General features: G+C 44.8%; 1 protein-coding gene across 2 annotated transcripts in view; it reads left to right on the top strand.

Moving 5' to 3' along the window:
* Positions 1–9,672, top strand: part of Tbk1 (TANK-binding kinase 1) — a gene marked incomplete at its 5' end in the record, with an annotated part of 53,513 nt that extends 43,841 nt beyond the window's left edge. For both annotated transcript variants that reach the window (XM_013520995.1, XM_013520996.1), the window contains 8 exon segments: positions 3,200–3,321; positions 3,415–3,491; positions 4,040–4,079; positions 4,778–4,879; positions 4,979–5,075; positions 5,467–5,573; positions 5,826–5,897; positions 8,910–9,672. In XM_013520995.1, coding sequence (XP_013376449.1) covers positions 3,200–3,321; positions 3,415–3,491; positions 4,040–4,079; positions 4,778–4,879; positions 4,979–5,075; positions 5,467–5,573; positions 5,826–5,897; positions 8,910–8,961 — 669 coding nt within the window. In that variant the 3' untranslated portion in view covers positions 8,962–9,672.
* Between the last annotated feature and the right edge of the window lie 1,095 nt (positions 9,673–10,767).

Genomic DNA, 10,767 nt, shown 5'->3' on the forward strand with positions numbered 1-10,767 from the left:
CTGTTTTTTCAAAAATGGGCAGTTTCTTACTCTGCTCATCCCATGGGTTATTGTCCCAGTTAAATGGTATACTCTGCTCCTGCAAGCTTTTAGTATTTAAATTATTCGTAAAATGGATGTAAAATTAAAAGCGAAAAGGAACTTGATTCTTCTTTCTCTTTCCAGCATAGTGCAGTATGTAGTTGTTTCTTTTCCTCAGTTTAGATCTAGAACGGTGGCTTTCCAAACTGAGAGTCACAAGTGCGTAATAGGCTGTGAAGTTCAGCTCAGCGCTGTCAGCAGTGTGCTCAGACGGGGTGGAAATGTCAGAACGCCTCACGTACTAGGAAGTCGCCGTACCTTTAAATTTGTGATCCAGTTATTTTATACTTCGAATGTTACAGGGTTAAAACTAAGTGAATTTCTTAAGTGAATCCTGGTCAAAAAGTTTGGAAAACATTGCTATAGAATAAAGCAGCAAAAGTAAGAGAAACAAGGAAGAGTCTTCCCAAACATTATCTGCATTTAACCGTAGGCAGCCGTATTATAAATTATGTTTTGTTTTTGCTCCCCGCTCTTGACTTAGAATTTGATTTATAGCCAGCTCGTAGCCCTAGTGGACACTTACTTCTGGGGCCAATATCATTTGAACACTTTCCTTTTTTTTTTCTTTTTTGTGTTTTTGAGACAGGGTCTCGCTATGCAGTTCAGGAAGGCCTGGAGCTCACTTTGTAGCCCAGGCTGGCCTCGAGCTGGCAGTAATCCTCCTGCCTCAGCCTCCTGAGTGCTGGGATTACAGGCGTGCGCCACCACCCCTGGCTCATTTGAACGCTTTTAATCAAAATTATCTTTTCTTTAGAGGGTTTAAACTGTTTCTCATTTTAACTGACATTTTTGTGAGATTTCTGTTTCTTCTAAGAATGAAAGCACAGATAACTAAATGGTTTAATGGCACAGTCTTGGGATAGCCAGGACGTCTACCTTCTGCCATTTACGTCTCACTAGATTATATTGTTTTTCTTTGTACCCTGTTGAGCTCTTGTGACTCTTTTCCTAATTGAGACCTTAAAAAAAAAAATTTCCCACCACAGAAGTAAAATTTATAAAAAGAAAAAATACCACCTGGGGCTGGGGATTTAGCTCAGCAGCAAAGCGCCTGCCTGGCAAGCGCAAGGTCGTGAGTTCGGTTCCCGGTACCGGAGAAAAGCCAAAAAAAAAAAAAAATACCACCTATGCCAACTACACAAATATGATGATTAAAAGGGTTTTTTGTGTCCTGTAGAAGTGCTTCTGGGAATGGTTTCTGGGCTAGCAGGGTCACCTCACCTGGGAACTTAGCAGAAAAGCCGGTTGGGGGCGCGTTCCACACCTGTGGAATCAGAAACTGACAGTGGGGCCCAACAGGGCCTCTCGTAGTAAGCCTCCAGGGGACGCTCCTGCTGCACACATTTTCACAGCCACCGGTCTCAGCCTTTTTTATGTGTTACTGAGTAAGTAAGAAGAGCATACAATTGTTTGGTTTTTTTTTAAATAATACCACATTTTCTAGGTTGGTAAGTGGTTTTCATTGTATTGTTAGTGTTGGGGATTAAAGCCCAGGGCCTCCCGCGTGCTAGGCAGTGCTTTCCCACTGAGCTCCGTCCGCAGACCCGGGAGCAGTACTTCCTTAGTACACGTGAAGCTGCAGTCTGGGGCTTGCTGCTCCCTTGTTGCTGTCCTTCAGCTTGCCTGCTGTTCTTCAGTCTTCTGTGTAACACCAGGAAATAGCTTTTCCATAAACTATTTTCCAAATACTGTTTTATAATTTAACATCTAAATATTACTTCTGAAGCATAAAAACCAAGGTGTATATTTGACTGTATAAAAATATGAGAGCTCTCTATGTTAAAAAAATGTTAAAAAGCAAGTTGGAGAAATGCGATAAGGTTGTATAAAACTAGCTCGTGTAAGCCAGCTGTGTGGCGTGCGCCTGTAATTCCAGTGCTCGCGAGGCTGAAGCAGGAGGCTGAAGCAGGAGGCTGCTGCAAGTTCAAGGCCAGACTGTGTTACGTAGTGAGTTCCACTCCAGCCTGTGCTACGTGCAAGACCCTGTCTCACATAAATCAATAAGGAGAACGTGGAATCTGTAATAAATAGATGAACAAAGAACACTTGGAGAAAATTGACCAATGAATATAGTTTGAATACAAATAAAATTCAAACCTAATAGTAATTGGAAAGTGCGTATTAGAACAGTAATCATTTAAAAAATTATAATGCTGATGCTGACAAAGTGCGTAGTGAGGAGGGCTCCCCTGGTTTTTTTCTAGTGGTAGTGTCTCTGAAAACTTTATCTGAAAACCAGTAGTTTCTGTCAGGACTCTTAAATATTTAAGACGTATTAATCTTTTAAGTCTAAGCTCATCTTTTCTTATTAGTTTATATGTACTAACATAATATCAATTTTACTAATACTTCGTACAAGCTCAGTTTTTTGGTAGACAAGTCATATTTACCAAGCTTAAACTGAACGGTCTTCGGTAAGCTCTCTCGTCATTTCTGTCTTTAGGAAGCGTTACGTTCCAGCCGGGCGCGGCGCTGCGTGCCTGTCACTCCCGCTGTGCGGGAGGCGGGAGGGTGGCACAGTGGGGTCCAGCCTGGACAGCTTACGCCTTTTAGGGAGACTCTGCCTCAGAACAAGAAATAAAGAAGAGCTGGAGGGGTAGCTCAGTGTCAAGGCCCTGGTTCAGTCCCCGGCACTGCACAAAATAAGAAGTAGAGTTGAGTTTTTTGTGAGCACCCCTTCACACTTGAGAGCGTGCCGGTGGTCCTCATACTTCTCTTTTACAAGTCTGAGAGCAGTAACTTTTTACCAAAAGCAAAGCAGAAGATTAGCTGGATGATTAAAAGTGTTCTGCGTGGTTTTAGAGGGTGTCTTCTAAGCCGGGGCTGTGTCCGTGGTGAGGTCCTCACACAGCGCTCCTGAGGCACTGGGTCCGATCTCCGTCACCACGGACACAGAGAGTATTTCCTGGGGAAAAGCTGTAACACCCGTTACCTCACGTTTCATTGTCATGTTTCACTTCGGTGGAAATCAGCCTGAGAAACTGCCCTTGTGATTAAAGCGGGAAGTAAATAGCTGGCTTTGAACTGAAGCCACCCTCAAGGGAACGCGGCCCGCTGGCGCCGTGGTCGTGGCTCTGACGTGGCAGGCTGGGCTGAACGCCCCGGTTTCGTTTAGCTCTCCAGCTCCCAGGGAACCATAGAAAGCAGCCTGCAGGACATCGGCGGCAGGCTGTCTCCGGGCGGATTGCTGGCGGACACGTGGGCACAGCAGGAAGGCGCTCATCCGAGAGACAGAAAGTAGGTTCAGCGCCGCGGGTACTTTCTGCTCTTACTGAATGTCCTTTTCACGTGGATTCAGTTAATTTATTTGGGTTTCTCTTCCTTAAATAGTGTAGAAAAACTCCAAGTCCTGTTAAATTGCATTACAGAGATTTACTATCAGTTCAAAAAGGACAAAGCAGAACGTAGTAAGTAAACTTTCCTACTTGTTAATATAATGAATCTGCCTTAGTAGTTAGTTGTAATTCAGTTGGATTAGTGTGGTATATTTGTAAGGGTGACTAAGTTATTTGTTTCAGAAATGTAATGTTTTTCAGTAAAGGGTTTGAATATACTAACAATTGTTGGTGGGGCCAACCTTCTGAATATTTTAAGTCAGGACGGTAAACTCCAAAGCCCCTGGAGGCAAGGCCGGTGACAGACAGGACTGAGACCACAGCCTGTCTGAAAGGAAGACACTGCTCAGGGGCACCTGGCAGCTTCCCCTGGATTCCCCTTTCTCAAGCAAGCTAGAAGTACAGCTTTCGTTACGAATGTCCTGAATTTTAAATGTTGGCTGCTAATTTTTTTTGATGTTAACAATATATAGACCAAGAAAAACTATCTGTGGGCCATACATAGTTCAAGTCTGTGACATCTGCTTCAGATTCTGCCTTTGTAAAACAGTATCTAAGAAGAAAATACCATGCATGGTGTTATACTGTATTAGTGAAAGTATGTATTTTCTTATTTCTAGGACTACCTTATAATGAAGAACAAATCCACAAATTTGATAAGTAAGTCAATAAGATGGGTTTTTTAATGCTGTTTTGGTTATTACTGTTAATGATTCTTAAAATTTGGGATTAATTATAATAGAAATACAATTTAATATTTTTGGGTTGTTTTTTGGGTTTATTTGATTGTATTTTGAGATAAGATCTTGATGTGCATTTCAGGCTGGCCTTGAGCTCACTGTGTAGCCCAGGCTGGCATTAAACTAGTGGCGATCCTCCTGCCTCAGCCTCCTTCCTGAGTGCTGGGATGACAGACGTGTGCCACCATACCTGGCATTTTAATCTTGATTTACAGGACTTTTGCTTGGGGTGCATGTTTTTGAGGCCCACCCATCGGATCCCTAGCTGGGATGTGACCAAGATAGGAGAACGAGGGGGCCAAGAGGGCCTCCCTCTCCCCAGTCCTCTGCCTTACGTCCTCTGACTGCAGCAGGGCGGCGAAGAGGGGTGGGGAGGGAAAGGGCCCTGCCTTACTTCAACCCCAGTCAGAAGAGATGTTCTCTAGTGATCTCCATTTTGAGTCTCCTCATTCCCCTCTTGATCTGCGCTGTCTGTCTTAGAAGCCTTGCTTTGTACCGTAAATATTACAGCCACAAGTCATTATAGGAAGCCAGTTTCATACACCTGAAGTTATTTAAATATTGGGTGTAGAAATAGTGAAATTGGTGTAAGCCCCTTTGATCATTTCTAAATTGCAGGCAGAAATTGTATTACCATGCAACGAAAGCTATGACCCTCTTCTCAGATGAATGCGTTAAAAAGTATGAAACATTTCTGGATAAGTCGGAAGAGTGGGTGAGGTAAGTGAGCATGTTTGTGGGGGATGGTATTGGCTGCACGGTATATCAAGTGAGATTATTTCACTAGACTGTTTGTGATGGATCTTTTTTGTTTTTCAGAAAGATGCTTCATCTTAGGAAACAGTTATTATCTCTAACAAATCAGTGTTTTGATATTGAAGAAGAAGTATCAAAGTATCAGGACTATACTAACGAGGTACATCCATCGAAAATATACAGAAAAATCTTTATTCTTACAATTTTTTTTCTGTTTGGGAAAATGAAAATTCTTCTGAGTTAATATCGGATCATGACTGAGGAGGACATAAAACATTTTGTGTGCCTGTATTCAGTTGTACACACTCATTTTCAATGTGTATTTTGAGCCAATTTTCTTAAATTTAGATGTATTACAGCTAAAACATCTGACCTTTCTTTTATCATTTGCAAGGAAAGTTTTTTTAAGAGGGTGTTGATTTAAATATGTTACCATTGATGGTTTTGAAATAGAAATTTAAGCTGTGAAGGACGCAGTAAAGCTGTGGCGCGTGGTCTGCGGTCTGCGACCGGCAGTAGGAACTTCAGTGGTGTGGCTTTTTGATGTTTAGTTACAGGAATCTCTGCCTCAGAAGATGTTTGCCGCTTCCAGTGGAATCAAGCACGCCATGGCCCCAGTGTACCCAAGTTCTAACACACTGGTGGAGATGACTCTGGGGTAAGGAATTCACTATTTGGAAATTGTAATGTTTCTTTTTTTTTTTTCTTTTCAGCTTGCAGTCTTGTTCCTAATGTTTAGAAATCCTTAGTGTTTATTGTGAAAGTAATGTTTGATAATGTTATTTAATATTAACTAATGTTTGATATTTCTAGTTAGATCTAGAAATTCAAACATTAATACAGATGATTCTAAAACCCTTGCACACATGTTGAGCAGAAGTATGTTTTTGTCTTTATTTTCTGTGCACAGCATGAAGAAATTAAAGGAGGAGATGGAAGGAGTGGTTAAAGAACTCGCTGAAAATAACCACATTCTGGAAAGGTGAGTGACACAGAGCTCAGCCGCGCGGTGATTGTCCGTGCAGCTGGGCGGGCGCGCGTCCGTGCTTGTGTCTGTCTGCCGTCCCTGTCCGTAGGTTAAGCAACAGGGAGAAACGGAAAGGCAGAACCCTTTGTTTCTCTCCGTCAGCGCGGGGGTGAATTTGTGATGCTTTTGAATGGCTGATTGGTCCCGTATCCGGGGAAGCACTGGTTAACAGAACTATTTGCATAATTGAATCAGCTTGTGAAAATGAAAAATGAAAACATTCGTTCATTAGAACTACGATTTTCAGTTCCGGGATTTTATGTCTGCTGTAAGATACCACCACCGTTGATTGGTGCTGTAAGCCTAGAGCCCTTTGCAAGCCTCCTTGCAGGTGAATGCCGTATGGCGCTGTAGTTCTTTGCAGAGCTGCCTATCTCCTTATCATCCGTGGTACCCTAACGAGTAAGACCAAAAGGAGTTGAAAACGTACAGAGTCAGTAAAGCCATTTTTGGATGGCTGTTTCCTTGTCCTGATCCCTCGGAGAAGCAGAGCCACGTTTTGCTCTGGAGACCCCCTTCCCCGCAAGTCCTAGGCACTCTATAGGCTTCCGCCTTTAAAATACTAATAAAAACACCGCAAATGACGTGGTGTTGCTGGGCGTGGTGGCGCATGCCTGTAATCCCAGCACTCAGGAGGCTGAGGCAGGCGGGTCACCGTGGGCTACATAACAATGTATCAAGGCCAGCCTGGCTATGTAAGTGAGTTCAAGACCAGCTTGCACTGCATAGTGAGAGCCTGTCTGAGAAAGACATGGTGTCTTGTACCCTTGCAGGACACTTTCCCGCTGCGTTGTCTCGCTTTGCACGGAAGCAGGCAGGTGGGCTGTGTTCTCCAGCTGTTACAGTCATTCCTGAAGCGGGTGAGCGGGAGCCAGAACCCGGCCTTCCACGCCTGGACAGGCTTCTCCCCACTACCGTCTGCGCAGTGCTGCCCGCTCTCGGGGACATCTGAGGCGTTGCTGATTTTCACAGTTACAACCCGCGCTTCAGTGCGCGCCCTTCAGTCTGTCTCTTCCTGTGAGAGCTCGCGAGCATTTCTGAGCGGTCAGCTTTGTCCCAGTCGGGGGCCAAGCCCAGGGTCTTGCGCACCAGGCAGGTGCTCCTGCTGACCTGTCCGCAGCCCCCGGGTGGGTGTGTGGGTGTTTCCGAGTGTGAAGTTTCTGAGTCAGAGGGTGCAGATTGTTTTGATGGTAATGCGGATCTGTTCTCTAAAATGGTGGAGTGTGGGGGTCTTAAGCAAACAACCTCCGGCCCTCGTTAACCACGTGTCGGTGCTGGAAATGTTTGCCAGTTTCCTTAGTGGAAATCAAGACCCTTTAGTTTGTATTTCTTTAGCTAATAGCAATGTCAAGCATCTTTTTACATGTTCAATTTTTATTTCTTCTGGAAATTGCTTGTTAGGTTTTTTTATTCCTTCTATTTCTGGAAACTACACAGTGATGTTCTTTTTATAAAGTGTCTGGTTTATAGTTTTATCACAACTTTATTTAAATTTATTTTACAAGGCTAAAGATTAGAAAGCCACGGACAGTTAAGGTGCGCTAACAGGTTTTCTGTTGAACCGCGTATGCCGTGTGGAGTAAAACCCCAGCTCCCCGGGCACGCTCAGCGCTCAGCTCCTGCCGTGCTCCCGGCGCGTTTGTCCGGCAGTGCTTGGCCTCCGTAACGCTGCGTGGCCCCGATGCGAACCTCCAGTGGGTGCGTGAGGGCCTGTGGGAGCAGCAGTGCAGGCCAGCCGCCCCTCGTTCAACATGCGTGGGCCGGAAGCATTTCAGATGTTTCCAGAGTTTCAGATACTCGTTTAGGCCAAGAGAACCCTGAAAATGGGCACCAAGTCAGCCTGCATCTCACGTACGCCGCGTACGCAGAGGCTGACGGAGGTTCTTGGTGTGCCGTGCCCTGCCCTGTCCGCGAGTCAGCTGTGGGACTGTCCTCTTGCGACCTCGTGTGGTCCCAAATGTTTCGGGTTGGGTTCCTTTGGAGTTTAGATTTTCAGATTAGGGGCGAGACGCTCGATGTGCAGTGAGGTCGGGTCTGCACTCTGTCCACGTGGGGGCGCTGCTGCCCCTTGGGGTTAGTACCCAAAATCATCCGGCTGTATTTCCTTAGCCTCTTCCTAGGACACCCTCCTGCTTCATTAACAATAAGTAATTTTACACATTTAATCTTGTTGCGCTCCAGAAGTTTGATAAGCGTCCTTCAGAGCGCTCCCATATTCCCGCTCTCCACACTCAGATCTCCTGTCCGCCCCTCACACGGGAGCTGTGGTCATAACCGCCACCCTGCTTCTCGGAGCCGGGGTCTGCTCATCTGTCATGGGTATTACGCCCAGACAGGCTTCCAGAATACTGCCGCGACCACACCACTCCCTGGGTTCCAGGATTTCTAAATTCCAGTCACGTACGAAGCGGTGTCTGCACCGAGGCTTCTGTCCAGAGTCTGTGCAGTGGCTGTCTGGTCCCTGCCTGTCCCCCCAGCTTTATTTCCCACTGCTCCCCAAAACTTCCCACATGGTGCTGTCCCTGCCTGTCTCCCGAGTGTGTCATACGCGCAACTCCGAAGCTCGGCTTATAAATTCCTCCCCACCACAGAGGAAGTTAGGAGATTCTTACTAACGCTTTCCCAGCTACAGTACGCACCGTTTTCTTGTAAGAAGTCTTCCCAGGCTACTGGGGTTTTTTCATGTATTTATGAGAATTCCACTTTCTTTTTTTTCAGTAAGAAATAGAGCAAACCACAGTTGTTTAACCTCTAAAAATAACTGTAATTTATTTTATTTACTTATTCCCCTTAAAACTCTGTATTCTTTGAAATGTTGGGGCTGGGGTGTGGCCAGTGGTGTAGGGCACCTACCCAGCCGTACAGAAGGCCCTGGTTCCACCCCTGCTCTGCGAACGAGAAAAAATAGCCTCAGAGAGAAATGAGTACATCTTTTGAGACTTACCTTCTCTCTTGTGTGTGTTTCAGGTTTGGGTCTTTAACCATGGACGTGGGCCTCCGCAATGTCGACGGTCTTTAGCTTTCTTAGAAGCTTGAGAAAAGTTCATTTGCACATGAAGATAACGCTGGGGCATTAAGGGAATGCCTTCATCCTGTATGAATGAGCTCACGTTTCTACAATTCAGTATTGATGGAGTCATGTAAATATGTACAGTACTGTAAATGAATTAAAAATATATAAATTTTTGGCCGCTGTTGAGACGTAATTTTGATTTTTAACATTTGTAAGTACGTGAGGCAGTTGGACCTCAGTGAGCCCCAGAAGAAAGCCATGACCTGCTGGCGGTTGGGGTGCTGTCCCCCCACTCTCCGAGGAAGGCTGGAGAAGTCTATTTTTTGGACTGCATACTGAAAGTATTTTTCAATGGAACCAGAGTCGGCACCCTGACAGGTCGGAGAGCCGGGGACCGTGACGTGCTCCCGTGAAGGGCAGAACCAGACCACTGCTTCCCGAGGGTCGCGCTTCTCCAGGAGGACGGAGTGGCGTTACTCGTTTTGTGAGGTGCCCGGATCCCAGTTCTCCTCGTACCTCTTTATTTCCGAAGAATTACTGAGCAGAAATTTTTAAGTAAATTAATTATGTAAAAGTATTCATTCTTCTTTTGGGCATAAATGTATAGTTACCATTAAACTGTAAGGTCCTTTCACTTGTTTTGAGCTGTATATTTCTTTGTTTTAATTCTGCTTACTATTTCATGAAAAAATAAATTTCTCGATTTTGCTGTAAAAAGTTCATGTGTTTCCGTGTATCCAGTTTACAAACAAAAGTCGTCTTTCTTTTTCTTTACCCCTGTGGTTCTGGGGATGAGCCCCCCCTCAGTGTGCTGGGCGGGCGCTCCAGCACTGCCCTGCTCCCCACACAGAACGTACCTTCGACAGGAGCGATGTGGCTGGTGACGGTGAATTATTCTCAGAATATTGACTGTAGGGACAGTTTCATATCGCTTATAAACCTACTAATTCCAGGTTCAACAAAAGTCCTTTCCAACTTTATGCTGTACAAATTCACAGGGAATATTTTCTTTGAAAAATGTTCTCTGAGTTCTAAACTAAAGAATTGTATTCAGGAAAAACTATTTTCTCTGTCAGAATTTGTATTGCTTTGGTTTGTGGCCCATCAGAATGTTGGAGGAGGATAGTATTCATCTTAAAACTGGAAATATATTAGGATTTTCTTTTAAGACAAGGTCTTGCTGTGTATCTCGGTGTGGCCTTGAACCTGCAGCCCTGTGTTGGCTTCCAGTGTGCTGGGATTACACATGTGTGCCACCAGACCTGGTGTAGGGTAGGGTTTGACTTGCGATGGTTCATCCACTGTAGCAGGGAAATGCAGTGTCAGAGGTACACGTTATGGAAACAGGCAAGGGCGAATGCCTTTACGTACAGTTACCTACAGTTGGGTACCTTTTTAATCGCAGAGAATGTGAGGCGATGAAATAATTGCCCCTCTTGGTTTTAATTTTCCACTTCATCATAAAACATGTATGCCTCGAGTTGTATATTTCACGTGATTAGTTTATGCGTAGGTTTAGTTTTTATCTCATGGGCCAGTGGCACAAGTGCCTTCCTAACTTTTATCTCAGTACATCTAATAAAAAGTAATAATAAATAGACCCATACTATGGGGATCGTATTTTTATTAACAGCGTTGATAAGAATATGTCCTTTTAAGATTTCGCTGGGGCTCACCCCCATTACAGTGCTACGGAAGCAGCACATTCTTGCCTTTAAGATTTTACCCTCAAAACTCATTCTTAGAGCTGGGGCCGTAGCTCAGCAGTAGAGTATGTGCTTAGCGTGCATGAGGCCCGGGGTTTCAAGCCCC

This window comes from Chinchilla lanigera, unplaced genomic scaffold, assembly GCF_000276665.1.
Source record: "Chinchilla lanigera isolate Chin_1 unplaced genomic scaffold, ChiLan1.0 scaffold00057, whole genome shotgun sequence".
Lineage (NCBI taxonomy): Eukaryota > Metazoa > Chordata > Mammalia > Rodentia > Chinchillidae > Chinchilla > Chinchilla lanigera.